Source organism: Acipenser ruthenus, chromosome 23 (genome assembly GCF_902713425.1).
Source record: "Acipenser ruthenus chromosome 23, fAciRut3.2 maternal haplotype, whole genome shotgun sequence".
Lineage (NCBI taxonomy): Eukaryota > Metazoa > Chordata > Actinopteri > Acipenseriformes > Acipenseridae > Acipenser > Acipenser ruthenus.
The window spans coordinates 5835733-5857650 of NC_081211.1; the positions used below are offsets into that span (position 1 = coordinate 5835733).

Below are 21918 nucleotides of genomic sequence, written 5' to 3' on the forward strand. Positions count from 1 at the left end.
GAGATGAGATGGGATGGGATTCGCATACTGAAGTGGGCTTGGAGGGGGGCTGCACAAATTGAAGGGGAACCGCGCAGCACCTCTGCCGTTTATTACAGACTGGTCCTTTACAGACAAATCTATGTGCTGTATTTGCAGCACTGTACAGTCTATACAGAAATAGGTCAGCTGAAGTTTCACGCATCTACAATATAGCTTAGAAGCTTAACAGAAATAACCACAATCTTACTTGTGATTCACTTGCAGAAGGCAATGCTGCAAATCCATCGATTTGCTGACTTGTTTTTCCATATTTTATGATATAAACATCATCACTTTTTGCACAGACATTTTCCTTTGATTTTTTTTTTTTTGCATATATGCATACTGAGTGTACGGTACATCTGCAAGCCTGGCACAATTTCACTTGGGAATAAACTCACCAAACACTGTGTTACACCTACTGTACTGCTCTGATTTCTGAGTAACGAAGAATCCCCTGAAAGAGAGCTTATTCTTTTAAATTCAACTGCTCGTATCTCTTATAGTTAGATTTTAAATGTTCCCTTTTGAGATACTGGCTTCATATTTGGTACATAACTGTATTCTTTGTTTACAACACCAATATGTGTACATTTTTGTTTTGTTTGCCTCCAAATTTGTTAGAGTTGGGCAGAATATGAAATAAGTAAAAATGGCCTGTTCACTAAAGCAGAAGAGCTGTTTCTCTCACACACATGAATATTTGTTTATTTACTTATTTTAATTGTATTGTGAAGGTTTGTGCTTGGTTTTATTTGCCAGTAAAAGAAGCATTAGTTTGGTTCAGTTCACCAGACCTTTTATAGATCTGAGACTGCTAACAATTTAAAACTACTCCAATCATGCTAATTTTATGTCCCACCAGCAGATTGCTTTTTTGTTTTTAGCTTAATCAGCAAATTGTTCAATACTGTTTTGTTTTTTCGTTTGTTTTTTTTACCCTGCGCAGGACTGCAAGCCTAACTGAGCGTTCACTTGAAATTGATTGCCGATGCCTCTAATTTGAATAGTAAATAGCTTGGCTAATCCAAACACTTTGCTCTGGAAATGGCTTACGGGTACAGTCAGTGCTTTGTTAATCTTGTATCCTCTCAGAAGGGGCTTGTGGCATCATTTAACTAATTTCTTGGAAGTACTGTAGCACAGCACATCCATATCTGGGGTTAAATATTGACCAGTTTCTATATTCATAATTTTGTGTTGTGCCATTTTATTAGAGTTGTAGGAAGGCTGTCTTCTGGATATCAGATTTTAACCACCCTATTACACAAGAAGGTTTATTTACAAGAAGTTTCTTGAATGGACAGCAGGTGGTTAGAAGCTCAGTCCTGTATACAAAGTGCTATCAGAATGTATCTGGCTGTAGAAAGATCTGTCCTTTTGCAGAGGATTCATATCCCTGTCCAGCTGCAGTGTCCCTTACTGTTTTAAAGAGATTTTCAAGAAGGTATTTGGATGTCTGGGTTTCATATTTTTTTCCTGAGCTAAACCAGCTGTAATTTAAAGCATCCTACTGCAAAAAAAAATAAACTAAAGAATGTTTCAATGAGGCATAGCAACAAAAAACATTTAAATAAAATAATTGGGACAAGAGGTACTGCTTGTGTACGTTGACATTCAGTGTAGTTTTTAGAACAACGTGTGTTGTTGTTTTTTTTCTTCTTCTAATGGAAACGGAGGCCCTAGTTTCAGCTTTTGAATCTTTACGGTAAATCCTGATTCCTTTCTCTCCTACCCTGATCTCTGCTGGCTCCTCAAGAGACACAGCATCCACTTCCTGCAATTGCAAAGGGGAGTTCATTACTTAACCTTTCCCCCTCCTCCCGCTCTGATTGCAGTCGTTTAGATAAAGATGGCTGGCACACGCTTTTCCAAGAGCAGGAAGGGAGCCATGAAAGTGGGTCAGGGAAAGCACTGGCAGGACCTACACTTGAATGGAGTTGCCAGTCCAGGGTTGAAGAAAGTTAATTCAAAGACGTGCAGTAGTTGTTGTTTTCAACATGAAATTTCAACTGAAACCACTTCCATCTGAGAAACCTGAAACCCTTTCATTTGAAATGTACTTTTCCTGACCTTGCTTGCTTGCTGCAGACTGTAGAGCCTATCGTGCGTTGTTACTGTATATTTCATAGACCCACTCTTACCATGTTTGATTAGCATTGTCAAGTAGAACATGTTTGTATTTATCTCTAATCATCTTGTTTACCAAAGCAATTTAAGCAAACAGACATTTAACATTAAACAAATATGCATGCTACCTTGTGTGGTGAGACCTGCATGGTTTGCAAGTGAGTCAATAGAAAGTTTGATTAAAGACAGATAAACAGTTGCCGATACTGTTTTTCATTATCCTAGTTGGTTACAAGCAGCTTTTGTTAAGTAGATCACTGTGACTTAATTTACAATACCCTCAAGAACCGATACTGCCCATGCCAAGTTCCAGCACAACTGGTGGACTCGTTTTTAGGTTGCATATAAACGGTATATAATGTTTACAGTGCGTGTCTATACTAATGCTGCAGGTTACTTTATACTGTTGCAATAGCGGTACGTCACCCACCGATTCTTATCTATGATGCTGTTTAATTTGAGCAGCACGAAGCAGATGAATACTGCTGGGCATCAACCGAGCAATTCGCTTTTCAGGCGATACAAAAGAGTAAAACCTGAACAACGCACATTCTGGCTATCAAGAAAAAGCCACAAAAAAAAAAAAAACACCACACAAATCATTATTTAAATATATCTGCGTTGCTTGATCTATGCCAGTACCAAAATAAGCCTTCAGATATACCCCAAGTAACTTTATGCAAGTTTATTTTGGGTTATATGTGAATACTTTTATTTTATAAATGTTTGTAACTAGATGGACTGGGTGTACGCATTGATTTCAATTTGATTCAATTAAACAAGAATTGACATGTTAGGGTTATAAACGGTCAAGTTGTATCAAGTCAAAAAATGAAGACGCTGAGAATATCCTTGTCTGACTTGTTAAAAGGTGCTTTGTTTGGGTGACAGCCAAAATATTTCCACACCCTGTCCACGCTTAACGATGTTCAAGTTGCACGTTTCTTTTTTGTTTTTTTTTATCCAATTTGAGGTTTCAGCAAAGGTAGGCTTTAAAAAGTTTTAAACATATACATGAGGAAGAGAATAAGATTGTATGTGGATTTTGTTTTTGGAGGCTGCAAAGTTGAATCCGGTTCCACGCCTCTCTCTCGCTTCTCATCTGCGTGTCTGTTTTGTGAAAGGTATATTTTTTTTACTGCATGATGTTACAGGTTTTGTGAAGAGTGCAGGAGATTTTTTTTTCAATTAGTGTGTTTGTTAGGCTAAAGTAATGTCAGCCGAGAATACCTCAATCTCTTTACACTTGTAAGTGTTACTGACACGGTGGCACGACGAGGGGAACACGATGATGCTGAATCGAGAAACATCAACCACAGCAGCCTCCAGCCAAGCCTGGGAGTGAAATTGTAAGCAATGCCAGTCAAGGAGATTATGATTTATTTACTGAGGTGCCACTTTCAGATCTGATACCAGCTATAGTAACAGAGAGCATGCATGGAAACTGCTATAAGCCCACTTTATGAAAGTTGCTGTGGTAGACACCAGGAACACGTGATGTGTCTGATGTCCACCTGCTATTGCAAGCAACTTTAAAAAGTACTTGAATACAGTTTTTATTTCCAAGCTGGTTTAAATGGGACTTGCTGTAGTCCCAGTTAGCAGTATACTAGGACAGTTTCTCCAGGCAGTTTTGATGTAAGAAGTGATCTAGCGAGTGTGTACATAAAAATTACAGGAGAGTGAGAACCACAAACTGCAAAATTATTATTATTATTATTATTATTATTATTATTATTATTATTATTATTGACAAGCAAGAACATACATCTGAAAAGCAATGCTGTAGATGAAAGTAGCACTCTGAGCTGGTTTCAAGCCTGTTCTGCACCATTGACTTCCATTGGAAATGATGCTTTTCTTAAGGTTTCCTGAGCTGTTGTCATGGTGGTTAAACAATACATGTGTTATAATAATTGGATTGCTTCATAAATAACAGCATGTTTGTACCTTCAGTGTTCCTACTGAAGTACCTTTTTTGTTCTAGTCTTCAGTTTACAAGGAAAGTGACTCACAGGATTCAGGGGTATGACACAAATTCTGACTCGGGATCAAAAAACAAAACTCCCAATGATGTGGACAACTGGGATGACAAAGAGTATGTACCCAATAGTAGTCAAGTTTGGGCTATGAGATACCAAGGTTTCAAATTTCCCTGGCAAATCCTTTTAAACTGTTTTAGTATTATGCAAAACAATGCTTGCTTACAGCCAAGCAGAATCTGCAACACATGTTGAATATATATTCAGATTTTAATACACTATATATGTATTTTTAACAGCAAACTAACAGGCATAGAATCAGATGTGTTGAGGTATCAAACTTTTCAAGCAATATTATCGGTACCTACTGTAGTTGGAGCAAGAACCTGTCAGCTTATTAGAATCCCAGCCTGTCAAACTTCAAACGTGTTTCTCTGTGGAGACCCAGGAGACTTGGGTGATAGCTTCTTTTAAAATTAGAGCACAATGGAGGTTAACTACAGCACAGAGAAGCTGAATTATTAAAGCTCTCATGCATCAATTCAGCAGTATCATTTTTTTTTATGAAAGGTTTATTATCATTCAGTAGTGATGAAACTGCTGATTTTTAATAACTGCGGTTTTATTGTAAAATTAAAACCATAGTATGTATTAATAACAACCACAAATAAATATACTACATAAAATAATGCAATAGCAACCACTGGTTAAGAAGGAGTCGTTTCCATGCAGACAGCCTTGGGCTTGTGTTTACTAATGCTGTTGCTTGATTTGATATAATTCATGCTTAGATATAATTCAACACTTTGAAATAAAAAGTAAAAATCTATTAAATAATCAACAATAATATCAACTTTGACAGTTCCTTCTCTGTACTGTTTTAAAGCACGGATGTTATGAGCTCAGCGGTAACTGGTTTGGCAAATGTATAGAATTATAGTTGAAGACGGCAAAGGGTGTTTTTGGTATTGAATTTACTTAATGGATGGCCAGTAATATGAAATGAGCTGTGTTGGAACTAAATCATGGCATCATGTGTAACCTCCAATTCAATTGTGATCCAAGGTCACCCATGGCTGTAAATATAACTATATTCTATAATTATAATAGCTGTATAACTGCATGGTTGAAGGTATTTCTAGCACAATTTGTGCAGTTTTTGTGCAATAAATGAACGTCTGTCCATGCTGTGATTGAACGCTGTATAATAAGTAGAAATTGTAATAACAAAGGACATACAGAAATGCGTTGCTGCAGTGGAAGCAGCTGTCTGTGCGCTGGGGAGTGAAAGGCTGGAAGACTGCATTTCAGAAGTGCTGTAATCAGCACTTTGTCAAACAGGAAATCCATGACCAGAGGGTGGGAGGAGGGATTGGAAGGGTGGGAGAGGCGAAGCGACACAGGGAAGGTGGTTTCCAGAGGTTGTCTTTTGCACTTAAACCACATGGTCATTAAATCCTGGCCCACTGTAATAATCTGACCACAGTAGTAAAGTCGGAAACCGTGTGCAAGAGTGAGCGAGCAGCCCCCTTCCCCCATTCTGACAGGAGCTTCTGTTAGCTAAAACCAGAGAGCTCTGTGCAATTTGCAAACCTTGCATATGTATTGCAGTGTAAATTAAGGGTATATATGTAACAGTTTACATTATTTTAATGATCTAAAGGGGTGCAGTTGCCCTCTTAACTTGTATATACTGCATTCATGTTGCTTCTGTTTCAACCAGATGTGATTTTTTTTATTGACCCTTTAACGTAACTGGAGGCATCCGAATTTTAAGCTTCAATTATAGGGCGTCTCCTTCATCGGTTGTTCACTGCTAGTATCATATCAGCGATGTTCATGACTGCACTGTACAGTAAAAGAACAGTTTTAAAGTGAACCATGTACTGTGCAAGGTTCAACCACAATAGCCTAGCAAGGTTAATATATTTGAATTATAGTACAGTATATTTTTAATGAATCCCAAATTTAGATAGCCAAAGGTCAATGCTGTTAGTTTTAAATGAAAAAATAGCATCCACTTTAAGATACTATTAAAGATACAAAAATAGTGAGAAGGATTTCTTAATGTTTTTTTCTTCTGTCGTTTCAGGTCTGTATATTCATCTTGACAGCGAACCCTAAGGATGAAAAGGCCAGATTAAAAAAACAACACAGAAGACTGGATTATAACGATCTGTTACCTTCGTTTGTATATCAAATATCTGTGTAAAAAAAGGATAAAAAGGGGAACAAAATAAAGGACAAAGATACAATTCAGAAAAAAGACTTCTCATTAGTGCAACAAGAAAACCTATTGTAAAAAAATAAAAAGTGCCCAACGCACTACCACGCAAATGTGGTCGTCTGGGAAGACTGTCCAGTAAAAGCAGCCATGGCTGACGTTACAAGCTATAAGGATACTACGAGCCGCCATCTGCGGCACAAACTGCAGAGCCTTGGTCGCCGTCTGGATGAGCTTGAGGAAGCTACCAAGAACCTGCAGAAAGCCGAAGATGAACTTCTGGACCTCCAGGACAAGGTCATCCAGGTGGAAGGCAGCAACTCCAGTCTGCTCAGCGATGTGGATGCCATGCGTAAACGTGTCCTGAAAATAGAGGGCAAGGATGAGGAAGTCAGGAAGGCAGAGGAACTCTGCAGGCTCTTCAATGAGAAGATGGAGGCAGAGGAAAATATGACCAAAGAGCTGAAGACCGAAACCGAACGGCTTCAGAGAAGGATGGCCGAAATGGAGAAGCTGGAAGAAGCCTTCACCAAGAGTAAGTCAGATTGCACCCAGCTCTGTCTGAGCTTGAATGAGGAGAAGAACCTGACCAAGAAGCTTGCCTCGGAGCTGGAGACATTTAAAGCACGGCTGAAAGAGATTGAGTCTTCCGAGAGCAGGCTGGACAAAGCTGAGCACAGCTTGATGGGAGAGCTGGAAAAGCTAAAGTCGTTTACATTGAGTTTCGTCAATGAGAGGAAGAGCTTTCTGGAGAAGCAGAAGCAGGACGAGCAGCTGATACAGGAGCTGACCCAGAAACTGGAACAAAACAATAGGATCAACGTGGCAGACCAAAGCAGGAATGCATCCAATCTCCTCCATCGCTCCTCAGAGATTGGGGATCTCCGGATAGAAGATGATCTTTCCCCGGGCTTGACAACCAAGGTTGGTATGAGGAAGAAGAGTCTTGACTACTTGAAGCTGTCAGATGACGTGGGTCTGCGAAACAAATCTGAGAACATAAAGAACAGTAGTGAGGGCCAGGAGGACAACAAGGTGAAGGATCTCAACCAGGAGATTGAGAGACTCAAAAACCGCCTGAAGCAGCTCGAATTGGTTGAGGAGGAACTCAAAAACACAGAGGCCAAGAATGGAGAGCTTCAGGAGAAATTCCAGATGGAGAAAAACCACAGCAAAGCCCTGAGCGATCAGATGGAACAGTTGAAGGTGCTGCTCAGCGGTGCTAAAATCCTTGAGAATGGCAAAGCAGAGAATGAGGAAATTAATGTCCGGGGAGGCTTCCGGCAGGAAAAGCCCAAGTACAGGAGCGGGGCAACAGATCAGTCGGTCTCCAAGTACAAAACCCGAGAACTCTCTCCTCAGCAGAGAAGGGAAAGGATAAGGAACAGAGACTACAGTCAACCAGAGGAGAGCTCTCCTAAATCTGTCCGCAGGGCTCTTAGTCCTAGTTTGAAGAGCAGAAGGGCTGGGAAAGGTGGCACAACAGCACCGATTGAGGCTGGGGTCAAGGAAAGGGGAAGGGGAGTGGAAGAAAAAGCTGTGACTTCCAGCTACATGTCCACAAGCACATCCCAGAATGAGGTGAAGAAAACAAGGGAGCTGCCTTCGGTTCTCAGTCGCTACCCTCCGGCTGCTAACGTCCAGAGTGTCCAAAAGCCTTGGAAAGCATCTTCTAAAACCAATGAGAGTGATGGCAAAAACCGGGCAGAGAGGTTGTACTCTGGAAGCGACCTTGAATCCGTTAACACTGATACACTTTTGGAGAAGCCAAATAAATCTGCCAGTGCACTACTCTCTGAAAAGCAGAATACAAAGGCATGTTCTCTGGATCAGCCAGTGGAGAGACTGGCGTCAACCCCTGTTTCCAAGTCCAACGGGTCAGTCCTGTCTTACCGTTCTCATTCAGCTGCTTTACTACTGCAGGATAATAGGTCTGAGAGCCCATCTTCGGCCTTTGAGACTGAATCCACAGGATCCAGGCGCTTGTCCTCCCTGGGTGAGTTCGATCCAGCCCCTGAGGTGACTGCGTTAAGTGGTAGGTCGTCTGTGTCCTCGAAGTATACTCGCTATGCCAGACTGCAGGATTCTGTTTCAGAAGGATCATCCACTCGAAGTTCCTTTGAGGAAGAAACAGCCAGAGCCACGGCCACTGAAGGCATGTCTTCGGAAGCAACACACACCCCGACAGGGATTGAGATCCGTAGAGTGTGCAGCCCAAGGGAGGCGCTGAGATCCAAAGCAGTCATCAAGCCAGCCATTGTGGAGATCGACTGTAAGGAGGTTATGAGTGGTACTGGGGTGGAGCCATTGATTCCAGAAAACAAATCCAGAACCTCCACCAAATCAGTGAGCAAGATGTCTAGTAGCATTACCATATACCCCTCCGAGCCAACATTTACTCGGTCCAGCTGCAGCAGTAGCAATAGCAGCGATGCACCGAAGGAAAGGCATACCTCTACCAGCAATATAGTGATAACTCCAAGGGAGTCCCCTAATACTGTATCCATACCCTACGAGATCTCTATCCCCAAGAGTGAATTCACTCTAAAATCCTCAGAGGAGGCCGAGGATGACCTTCCAGCAGAGGACAAGATAGAAGCTCAGGTCTCCAGGAGCACGTTCACCATCAAGGCCCTGGAACCAATGGAGAATAACAATAATGAGACGTCCTTTGAAAGTAGCAGCAGCAGCGGCAGTAGCAGCGGCAGTAGCAGCAGCAGCAGCTGGAGGAGCCACCAGTCTACCAGGGAGGAGAACACTCCAGATGTGAAGAACGTGACTGTGAGGAGCACCTGGAGGACCAAGCAAGGGGCATTCTCCACTGATGAGGGCAAGGGACCCAAGAGTGATGCCGGCGACGAGGACTCTGACTCCTCCAGTACGTGGAGGGCTTATCGGGCCACCACCGTCCTGGACGGGGAGGAGACCAGCCACACCTCTAAGCCCAGCCCTGCTGAGCTGTACATGCGGAGGATAAACAGCACTGTGGGTCCCTGGGAACCACCAGAACCGGTGAGAAGGAGCAAAACCGAGGGCCTCCTGAGGAAGAGCTACACCCAAGCCCATGAGCCAATAACCGCGCAGGAGCTGTCCTATAGGAACCGCCCAAAGTCACCGGTAAGTCAATGGCATCACCTTTGAATGACACCCAGTTATATTCAACAGCCACAGTTCATTGTTCATTTGAATTCTGCTTTTCAGTGCAACTTGCTTTTTCACTATGGTTGCATACTTTAAACAATATTGTTGTATTTTAGGTGGAATAGATATGGTGATGCAAGATGACAAGGACTTGCCCAATTATTTACTGGAAGTCTAGATGCTGCTCCAGAAGATTTATAAGCATTAGTTATAAATCATGAGTCTTATGATAGAAGATCAGCTTAGCAGTCCTGTCTCATGAGAAGACACTTGCACAAAGTCTCATATTTGGGTCACATCTATTGATTTATTTTTATTTCCTGTCCTGGTACAAGGAAGTGTGTCGCTTCAAAATATGAAAACGTTAACAGCCTCCCTCTGCACTGTTCTCTACTTCCTCGTGACAGTGTGACCTAAACAAGGGAATTCTTTACACAAACTACAGTGATTGTAGCAGAAATGGTGCGAAGGAAAGGTCGGTACACACACTAGCCTACCCCCTTTTTATATACACTGCTCAATATACATTTCCAGTAGAATCGTAGAGAACAGCACCATCTCGGGTAACACTGCTTCTCCTCACAGGGATGATAGCCTTTTCTGTGCAGATCTGTCGCCAGTTCTTTTCTACTGCGTTTCTCAGCTAGGCAAGGCCCCAGGAACACACATCCAGAGTGTTTTGTCTGGCTGCTGTTGACATTCTCTAAATGCTGGGAGGTTCAGCAAGAGGATGCGTCTCGACTTGCAGCCCACTTGGTGCGTTACCGCCACTCTCCTCTGAATCGGGTATTGCTCGCTGGCTTGTCAGCATTAACACAAGCTTGTATTTTACAGAGTGCAGTAAGGGAAAGCACAAATCAGACTAAGGTAATAGCTACAATAAGGAAACACAGTGCTTTTTGTGTGTCTTGTATATGTTGTTCTATGCCAGTGTTCAAGGAGGGAAGTCTAGTTGTAACCCTGTATAGAATGTTAGTAAATTTAATACAATTGTCAGGAAATCACATTCCGCACACTACGTAATTTTTTTTACGGTAATAATTCCTTACTGACAGACTGAGGTCTCATTTCCATTGAGTTCCCAGGGAAAAATACACATTGCCGTAGTTCGAAACAACATACAGCAGAAAAAAAAAACAACAACAAATACATTTCAATGATACTGTAAGATAAATATATAATAAACTAAATACAAGGCAGCTGTGCTGTAATGATAAGACATGACCTTATTTAACTCAGAAAGCTCAAACAATTCTCTTTAAGTATACTTTTGTTATTAAACATTTTTACTGTTAAATTAGATTTCTATTCCTGTTAAATGCTTAGCTTGAGTTGCTTAACCTAAAGGGAATGTGGAAAGACTTATGCTTGTTATGTTGTGTCCTGACTCGTCCAACCTTTTAATGGCTACCAACAGCAGTTTTCTAAGGGAAAACTGTTACTAGGGGGAAAAAAGCTCAATTCAACTGTAGATGCGTATGTTCAACAACTAATATCCATGGCCTACTTCAAAATTCAAAGCAGGCATTTATATAGGTCACAAACAGAGATTTGGGATGTCTGTCAAAACTGGGATTTAATGAGACAACACAGTAGCTACTATTGTAGGTAAAACCTGAAATAGCCCAGTTACTTTACAGTAACTATCACAGTCTAAACTGGTATGTAGTTGTTGCATATCTTAGAGAGCACTGTAAGGTTCTGTATTTTTACTAGTGCTGAATCACAGACAAAGTGCTCAGGGTGGAAATTCATGAACGAAGTTCCTGTTCAAGCAAGCACACACCACCAAAGTAAAATAAGAGTTTACTTTCAACTGCAGTAGAAATTCCATCTTTTATGTAAAACTAAAACCATTTTTACACAGGTTTCACTTTCACATTTATAATTGAAACAAGTCCACTTTTTAAATTGCTCAACTACTGGATTTCACTAGGCTATATAAAGTAAGCTCACATGTTTTGCAGCAATAGCGAAAGACTTTGCTGGGAACAGCAGTTTTACAAAGCTGATTCCAAGAAATCAGCGTAAGCAAAAAAAAAAAATTAAAAAAATGCAAAAAAGTATCTGCAATGCGCTAGCCTACCCAGTAATTGCTATGATGTACAACGGAAGTCATGCTTAAGCATGTTTTATTGAAAATGTTGTTAATCTGTCTCTAACTGGTAGCTGCTAATTGTACAATTTAGTAGCAGTCACCTATTCTAGTGTTTTAAAATACCATGACCCTGCACTACAGGCAGTACTGTATTTTCAGATACTTTGCTCGATATTAATTAATTACTCATACAGTATTACAAATGAAATCATGCTAAATCAACTGAAGTTTTCAAGAGAGTCATACAGCATTTGAAAAAAGCCCCCCCCCCCCCACTTTTTTTTTTTTTTTTTTTTTAAAAAGGTACAGCGTGCATTTGTGGGTTACCTCTGTAACTCTATGCAACCATTTCAATGTTTTTTTCAGTATAAGACGCTAGGACTGTTGGTTATCTTTCTATATAGTTGCTTGGTGTGTATACATTTGGTAAGTAACAAGCACCTGTCATGCACATTCTTGGTAATGAATGATTTTATATGATGCCTTATTGTTGGAAAACTCCACCTCATTGACTTTCTCATTGATACCAGTCAAGACATGGCTTGTTTTTGTGTCGTATACGACCTGTGTAACTTCAGGTCTGCAGCCTAGGGGGGATCCTGGGGTTTATGAGGCTCCTGTGTGAAACCTAGGAGTCAGCATTCCACATAGCACTGTGGAGACAGTAAGCATGCAGCCTCAAACACACACTTTCGACACACACACTTACAATCATATAACTATTACTGTACCTACTGATTTATTGTATGAATAACAAGGTCCAACTGTATTAACACACCTTTTATTTTGTCTGTTGTCATACAAAGAAGCAAAAGATGAATTCTGTTTTAGGTGGTTGTGGTACGTGACCAATTGTGACTAACTGTTTTCAATTGACTTTGCTGTTGATAAGGTGTCGAAAATGTTTTCTTCAAGATATTGATGTCAACCATAACAATATTGAGGATTCAGCACAGCAGAAACAAAATATGATGCAGGGTTTGTTTGAGGCATACAGCAGGCGAGGCCGGCACTTTGATTGCATGAAGGATCCTCAGCAGCTTATAATTTAATATTTATCATACTAAAGATTCATAACTGTAGCAAAGCAATGATGTCATCGTTTTATGTGTATTCCTGAGCGCTGGCGCAGGATCAACAGCAACAAAGCCAATCGCTTTCTGTTGGTGCCCAAGGGGGTAAAGGACATGACCCCAAGGGATGCATGAGGAGTCCGTGGTTCAGCTGGGATTTGTCAGGATCTCTTGGCACTCAGCCCATTTGGAACCAGATGACCTAGCCGAACCAGTCACACTGTACACTGATAATTGCCATTGGGGTTTTCATTACACAATTTTGTTTCTATCTTACTGTAGCATTCTGGTGTAATTTGTACTTATTTCCATTTGGTACTCTCTTTAAAGGGGTCAAACATTGAGAGACTGTGCCACAATTTGTCCAGAGGGGGTTGACGTTTATAGGTGGTGTGCTTTTCGTTCACTTCCATTTCCTACTTTATTCCTGTTAACACACATTCAGATTATGAGATCTTTGCCAGCAATTCCATTTCTGCATTAAAAAAATGATAGCTGAACAGAGGTTGGTGTTTCCAGTAGTCAAGACCACTTACTGTGGTTGTAAAATATGAGTTTGTCTCCAGCAGGAGGCAGTCTTCAGTGACGGATGACATGGATGGACAGTGAGCCACTCTGACCCACAGGCAGCTAGTTTCACATCGGCACATAGGAATACAGCAGACTAATAGGACATTGTATTACAGTGGCATGGTCTTTCCAAGCCAGTATATTCTTAATATTAAAATGCAATTATCATTCTTTGAAGTGACCCTGGAATAGTGTGAAAGCAAACATGGCAACAAATATGTGGAGGAGGGAGAGGGTGTCTCAATTCCTGTCCCCCTTTCCGTCCCCTTTATTTGATAACTGTTAATTACATGTCAATATGTTAAAAAGATAACCAAATGTCTATTGATGATGATAACAGTTTGCACTCATTTGTTGTAATAGTAGGTTGGATATCACTATTCTCGTCACTTCCATTTTCATTACACTGTAGGGCTCACATCTGGTACTGTAGGTTAAAGAAAGCTCTGTTGAATGACTTAATTTATAGGTTATTTTACAATGCTTTCGTGAATACAAAAGCCATGCATGAAATGCGAGCTGGTTATCATATCTACCTAGGGACCATGGACATTTCTCCCATTCATAGCACAGGCAATCTGATTCCTTTTAATGAAGCCAGTCAGCCAACATTTACTTTTTTTTTTTTTGATTAGCAGCTTTTAATTTTCCAGTATTTCCAGACCAACAAACCCACAAATTTGATACAATGTTTCATTTGATTAGTTATAGGCAACCATGGAGATTTGTGAAAATGGTAAGGGGCTTTTATTTGGCCAGTAAGCTTCTCTTTATTGTCTGTTCAAAGTGAAGAAAATGGACAGTGGGATTAGTATGCTAACAAAGGGTAGGGGGTTGATGTTTACTCTCAAAGAAGATATCTCCACTTGAAACATCTACATGTTTACATTTCTGTATCAGTCACCATTGAACTGGTAAAGAAACGTGGGAACAGAGTTGCTTCACCTTGTTAGGGTATGACAACCAGACTGAAAGAAAAGGTGTTAGGTCTTTACCAGATTTTCAGCCGCAGGTTATGAAGCGTCTCTGTTTTGCATTGCATACCTAACCAAGTCTCCTTTCTGTTTTTTAACTGTAACAATCTAAGTGGCTTCCAGCTCCCCTGTGTTCACTCCTAAATTACCAAGCCTTCCGCTTGGCAGTGACTCTGTTAACAATTCTGCCTTGACCGCTACCCTCCATGGAAACTCACTGTAGGATCTCACTTGAGCTCATAAAACGGTCCTAATTGTTTTTAAAGAAAATACCTGGAGTTACCTTAACAACCAATACAGAGCATAAGGTACATATGTGGTAATGTACTAACCTTTGAAGTCCACTTTTAATATAGCTGTTCCTGCATGTGGAAAAATAGTACAGTGTTGTTAATACATCTAACTGGAGTCAGGGATTGCAATTTCTTTTACTACTGTTGCCTAAAAGCCACTTGGATATTATTTAATACTCTAATATACAGCTATGGCCAAAAGTTTTGCATCACCAAGAATTATAGGATTGAGGCTGTGAGCATAATTGAAGCCGTAATAATAGTACAGTATTTCACGTTCAATTTCGAAATGTCACATTTTTCTATTTTTGTCATTTTCTTTGCCAGATTTTCAGCTGCAGGTTATAAAGCAAATAGATCATTTTAAATACTTAGTAATTCAATACGTCAATGTAACATTATTCAACACATTTGACTATGAAGCAAAATTAGTTAATTTGGCCACAGCTGAATATCTGAATAATCATTTTGTAGTTGTTTTTTTTTTTTTTCCTCGGGTTCACTGGACCATGTATGGCAATGCCCTGCCTAGTAAGCGCTCTAGACCTAAGCTTATCATTTCTCACTACTTGTAGGCCCCTCCTCAACTGGAGGGCCAGCAGGCCGCAGTGGAAATGCAGCCAAGAGCTCTCAGACACTGTCTGGCGACTCGGCAGCACAGCTTTGCACAGTGGTGATTCAGGGAGCTCTGTAATAACAACCAGCCAGACGCTTTTACAGGGGCGTACAGCGGCCATCCTGAGCTGCAGTTCTGCTTTATGAAGTCTTCACTGCTTCTGACTCGAGCTTGCTTCCCTGCAAAAACACCCCTGCTAGTATTTTATTGATTTATTTTTTTGATTGTCATAAAAACAAAGTATGTAGAGGGCTGACAAAGTTGCTTGGGTTGTATACACACATGCTGTGGCTTATCTAGCGGAAGTAGAGTCTTGTGCACATTAACACATAAATGACCCATGTGTACAGTGGCTCATTAAGGACTGTGTCTCAGGATTTCGCATTTAAAACCGTTCATCTTATGATCTTGACAAAACCAATATGAAATCCTGAGAATGATCTCAGCACAACCTGTTTGAAATATGCCACCGAGTTACGTGTGGTGAGCTGAGCATGTGAAAAGTGAATATTGTTTTCCCGATGAATGTTTCCCCACACCTTTCACTGCTATTCTAGTCCACAGTACATTCCTTACACAACATCCTGTGCAACGTGAATGCTTGCTTTATTGAACTATAAATAAGACAACTTTTTGGCTTTGTGGTTGCCAACACAGGAATGCACCTGTAGTCGTATACAAATCAACACAAACCGGGTTTAGCAGCCTTTTGAAATTGGACAGCCTTAATGGACAGAGGGCCAAGTTCAAACACAACAGCTCAGCCGCTCCCGAGAACAGCAGTGAATAAGAGCAGGGGTTTTACTTCAGCTGTGATCAAAACTGACTGACTGCCAGGCTGCTGGATAGTCATGTCCAGCGACAAGGGTCTGTAGATGGGGACTTTAGCCTCCAAGTCATGGCCAAAAATATTATAATGGAAGTTGATTTTCACCTGTAACGGAACTACATGTGTAAACTTTTGTAGGCTCGCTTGTGCAATTGCTATAGTTTTAAAGGTAATTTTTACTATTTATCACATCTCAAAACACTAAACATACTGAAGACTTGTTTAAAGGTGGGTCTCGCATTTAAAAACTAGCAAAATTGCACAAATGTGCCTCCATACAGCAGGATTCGATACACCTGGTAAAAATAACAATGTGGCTATAGGGTGGTTAATTCCTGCAAATATACCCTATTAAATATGAAGCAATGTTTGTAGTATACATTTCATGACTTGTAGGTGAAATGTCCATCTTCTAGAGCCTTGTATTATTGGAGTACGAGTGCCTGCATTCTGTTCCGGTAGCATTCGTGTGTGTTTGTTTATACAGGTTTCTAGTTTGTGAGTGTACTGCACGTGTAAACCTGCTCATGTCTTGTTAAATGCGTTTTGTATTCCTCATCGTGCAGCTGTTTACTGAAGCTTGAGGACCGCATCAACTTCCTTCTATGTTATTTACTTTAGGTGTGTGATTCTCATTGAAGTGTGCCTTGTATGGAAACGCGTCATGTAATACACCAAACTGAATACAGTGTAACAGATCGGATTTTAAAAAGGGGGTACATCCGAATCTGTACAGGAATTTATTTATTTGTCCTTTTCTATTTTAATTTTAACTTTTACAGCTAGTTTTACAGACCCGATTCAGAAATAGAAATCAAAGAATATTGCTAATCGGGGTCTATGAGCTAGCTGTGAATTACTATAAAATATGGGAAGCGAGATGTCTCGGTCAAGCACGGTGCCAGCAGTATCCATGGGAGCTGCTAGTACACCTGACCTGAAAGACCTGTCTGCCATTCAGTCATGGGCCTCTCTCTACATGAGACTGAATTGTGCAGTGGTTTGTGATGTGGACTGTTGCGACTAAATTTAGACCAAACTTATTTCATTGGCCCCTTAGCTATATTCTGTCCCAGATCTCCAAGGAGTGCTCTCCAGCTAGCACCCTACAGCCATTATTTGAAAGCTGTGCTGTATAAGAAGGAGCTATGCGCTAGAGACTGCTGTTTTTAGCCATTATGTGAAGTGTGATTCCCTGTTTGCAGGCAAGAGAGGACAGCACAGACCTATCGGCCACCTCCCGAAGAAGGCAGTCTCCATCGGACCTGGGCTCTGTGAGCAAGAGGCAGTCCTCCAATCACGAGCTGTGTCCAAGCCAAGGGGGGATATCCAGCCGGCCCCTGAGCAGCCGGTCTGAGGGGAGGGGCTCCACGGGACGAACCTGGAACCACCGGCAATCCGACAACTAAACCAGCCGCCCCTGTTCACCGGTAAGGAACTGCTAAACTGCTTTTAATGATTAAACACTGGAGGATCCAAATACTGCTGCCATAAAACTGGTTAACCTGCCATAAAAGTGGTGAATCTTGCAAATATTATCATTGTATTTAGTGATGGTAATAAGGGGTTCGATTAATCCTCCCTGGAGGAATCCTCCGGATTCATACAGAATTTAAAGGGTAGCGGGATTTATAACCAACACTGTTCAAATCAGTTAAGAGTTAATAATAGTTCTAAGATTAACTGTGATTTACCAACGCTACCTGCTCTTACAGCGTAGGTAGAAATGAAGAAATATACTCCTAAAACTTAGGAGGGTATGTGGAATGGAACCCAAACAGTAGCATGTTTTAATTTTTATTACTGGAGTTGTAGTAGCAACTTGATTTCACTGGAGGGAGTATAAATAAACTGGGAGTGTAAACCAAGCCTGCATTCTAATGATACAGAGCTAAACTATTGAATGGTGTAATAAATAGCTTTCTTGTTGTTACCAGAATATAATTGTTTGTTTTAACTATGTTTTGTTTTCATTTCAGGGTTTTCCCCCCATTCCAGGTGCCCTTGGGGAAGACATCTCCGTTATACATAGTTCTTTTGAGTAGCACCTCTCGCCTTTCTGAAAGAAAATATTCCTGAGATACTGTTGTCATATTGTTTTTGCCCATTCCACAGGAAATGGCACTTGTATATTTTTCTAGGAACTATTCTCCATGGATGTAGTTTTACCAGCTGATAGATACATACAACCTGCATACATATGTATTGTATATCTAAATATATAAATGTGTGTTTATTTTTTTGACGAGGGAGACCTTTGCATATCCATCACTCAGGAGAAACTCTCACAATAGGACTCATTACAGTCAGAACTGGCAATAAGGCACCTGTTGCTGATTCACACTTTGGGCTTTTATTTTGAACTGCAAGGACAAAAGGCACGTTATCAGGGGAGGAATACATTCATTTAAATGGTGTACTACTTAAATAATGCGCGATTACTGCGTTATTGAAAATCTCATTCACAATCATGTTCTCGGCACAGGTTCGCTTGTGCATAAGGAGTAAGACTAGGGTAGCTAATTATGCACCGTTATAATTGTATTCCTCATAGAAAATGTGCTTTTGCAATTGCCTTAAAATAGGGCTCTTTTGTAATTAAATTGTAAGTTACTGACCAGATGTGGGAGTCAGAATTGACCAAACGCAGGGAGCGAATTACTTCTTTTTTTAAATAATTTTTTTTTTTTTTTTTTTTTTTATTTCTTGTAATTGTTTGAATGATTACAAAGTTTCACAAGTCTCTTTGTTTGTGTTCTGTAACTAAAGAAAGACTTTGTATAGATATACTACAATAGACGAAGGACTTTTCTATAATAAAATGCACTGGCATATCCGATACAGGAACTCCAGCACTGGAGTACAGGAATGCACAGTTTAAACACCACTAAATGTAATGTATAGCAAGCATAACACACACATACACACACTGTTATAAAATAGAAAACAAGCAAAATAGGACCTTTTTGCAAAGAGATGTGTTATAAGCATTGCTGTGTAATGCATACTGAAAAGACAATTTAAATTCAACAGTAATGCAACTGAATTATTCTTCATTAGTACTGATTTGTTACAGTGGATTTATTAAAATGGATTTATCTAAATGCATTATTACATTCAAATAATTCCATTAAACCATTTAAAGTGAATTGTTTTTAAATGTATTTGTGCGATATGTAATGTGTCTTCCTTTGTGGAGACTTAAAGAGTCTTGGCTTTGTGAGCTGTAGAACAACGTTATACACTTGCTTCACTAGCAATGTTTGAATAGTAGCCACAGTAGAATCTCAGAATTCCCAGTCAGTGTGTGCTGAAGATTGCTAATGCAGAGTTCTACATTCTTAGCTTAGTTCTGGTTGGTGGAAATTGGGATCAATTGCAGTTAGAAAGGGTTGTGTTCCAGAAGGTTAAGCACCTAATAAAACAAAATACAATATTGAAGCTATTTTAAACAAATTGTTTAAATAAACTTTATATAAATTGGAAGCACTGAAAAGGATTTTAACTAAAACCTATTTGACAGTTTGCCAATGTTAAATTATGCTAATCAAGCAATTAGTGTCAATTTAATGACCAGTGAAACTATCCTCGCCCCACTATTACATTGATAACTGATGATTTCCAACTCCTGTCACAGTAGAGGAATGGTGGACCTGAATGGAACCCCCTGCAGTGTTTCAAAAACACATTAGATATTTTGAAATTAAATGTAGGCATTATTCTGATGTACAAGCAACACCTTTGGAGACTCCTGATATCATACTATTGGCTTTACTAACTGGTTGAAGAAGGTTAATACTCTTTTGCTTTCAAATAATGGATCACATTCTTCCACTGAAAATCTTTAGGGTGTGATGTTGCCATGAGCATGTACGTTTTGTCAAGCCTGTGTCTTCTGTAATTCGCTCCCTGCTGTCCTTTGCCACAGCATTTTGCTTTGCTTATCCAAGTACAGTAAATGGCTTCTTGAAACTCAATAAAGAAATCAACATTCTGAAAGTTCCTTGAAATCTAGGGAATGGGTCAGCCATGATTTGAGATGATCTGTGATTAAAATGTAGCCTTGTGGTCAGAGGTCTTTCTGAATTAATGTACTGTAGACTGATAGCAATCTGAGTTCAAATGGAGGTCATTGCACCGCCATGGATTCCCACACTCTGGCTTTCCTGGGACTTCGCATTCTCAGCAATGCTTAGCTGATGTGATTCCTTGCAATCCTGTATTCTCCTGATGGGGTTGCCACTGTCAAAACCTGCGTTTCTGCAAACCTAACAAACTACAAGAAACCTTCCATCTCCTGGTCCTCTTTGGCAGTTGTTTTGCACAGTGCGCAGACCCACAAGGACCACCAAATGGAGTGTTTGCAGTGCAAACTCCCTGAACTGTGTGTGGTTATTTTTAAATTAATTTTATTTAACAGTCTGTGTAGATACCTTTGGGCATTGCAGGAGGATATTTCACACAACACTGTGCCATACAATTTAAAGAACGTCAATGCAAATCTTTATTATCCAGATCTTGTATTTAATTTTTGTCCTTTCTGCATGGACCCTTAAGGAGCTAGCACACTGGTTTGTTTCTCCTTAATAAAGAGGTTCAGCTGTAGTGTCTTCACCCTTGGGTTGTTATTTGAATTCCTCTCACAAGACATCTGCGGAAAGCCACAGTCAGACTCCAGCTCTAAAGCTGATGATATTATTCCTGTAAACTCTACTGTTCAAGTGACAAACTCCCATCTGTGTTGCATCATTCTCCATAAACAAAGACCACCATGTATGTTATCGAAAGCCAATGTCTAGACGTTCATTTGTGGTGACCTGACCATGGATTCCACTTGGGTGTCAACACTTTTTTCGACGGTTGCAAGTATCTTAAACAAAGATGATTGGTTCACCTCAGTGACCTCTCCTCTGTACCTGCCTGTAAAAAGCAGTGAACTGTTTTCATTGGTTGACTGGTTTGTATAGAGCCTTGGTGTGATGTCATTACATAAGCGCAGTGCATTACCCAGGTGTAAGATGTGAAGACCTGTGGAAAAATCTGCTTAGATTTTTAGTACCACCCAGTTGCCATGTTCAGAGTAATAACCTTACATCAAGAATATCTTGTAAATGGAAACTAGTTTAATTGTGAACTACCCTACTACTACAACCTCTGAAGAGGACTATGTCTGGACGGAGGAGCTGGGAACCAAAAACTAGCCAAAATACAAGGGAGCTACATATGGCAAAACCCTAAGGAGGATAAATCAGAAAGCGATTGCTGGCGGGTATTATTTAATAATCCCCTGTCTCTCATCCATTCATTTCAGTTACAGTTTAAAGAAAAGCATTTAATTTGCCATACTTCTGATAGTAGGAGTGTGTGCAATCCCCCAGCTGTATAATAATTCTAACCCGAAGGCCTCTGTGTTTGTCTGTTAAAGACCAGGAGTCACCCTGGACATGCCTCAAGCTTTGCCTTGCAGACTTGTCAAAGCTGATTTGTAGCCATATGTATTGTTAATTATGAAAACGCTGGTTTTCCCCACCGTTTAAAAAAAATCCTTCTCGTAAATAAACTCTAATTGTATCCTATCGGGATTTCAGCTTCTGCTTTCAGTATTTGTATTCTTCCACTAAAATGAGGTTTGGGGTATGGCTGTCTTACAGTCCTGTGAGAGGTGGCTGGTTATGTACTAAATTATATCGGTCCTCTTGTCTTCATTTTAACCAGCGTGCACAGGAATGAGAAGAATGTTCTGCAACTTTTCTTAAATGAAATTCCAGTAAATCTTACCTAATATTCATGAACTAGCTTCTCATGGAGATGTAGAGCGTGCAAGAGCAATGGTCATTGATTGCTGTGAACAAACCATTAGAAAGTAACATACCATAATGTCGTCTTCTTTCATATAGGAACATGTGAGAGCCGTGAAGTGTTATTTGGTTTGATTTACTGGAATTATGGTGATGGCTCTAGACATCC

General features: G+C 40.3%; 1 protein-coding gene across 6 annotated transcripts in view; it reads left to right on the forward strand.

Moving 5' to 3' along the window:
* Positions 1 to 20556, forward strand: part of LOC117413259 (leucine zipper protein 1-like) — a 57095-nt gene extending 36539 nt beyond the window's left edge. For 5 of the 6 annotated variants that reach the window (XM_058997599.1, XM_034022163.3, XM_034022166.3 and 2 more), the window contains 3 exons: positions 6226 to 9474; positions 17157 to 17381; positions 17931 to 20556. In XM_058997599.1, the coding sequence (XP_058853582.1) occupies positions 6508 to 9474; positions 17157 to 17360 (3171 nt within the window). In that variant the 5' untranslated portion in view covers positions 6226 to 6507 and the 3' untranslated portion in view covers positions 17361 to 17381; positions 17931 to 20556. Of the gene's footprint in view, positions 1 to 6225; positions 9475 to 13235; positions 13441 to 17156; positions 17382 to 17930 lie in introns of those variants that run through there. The other variant, XM_058997600.1, reaches the window with a different exon arrangement.
* The last annotated feature ends 1362 nt before the right edge of the window (positions 20557 to 21918 follow it).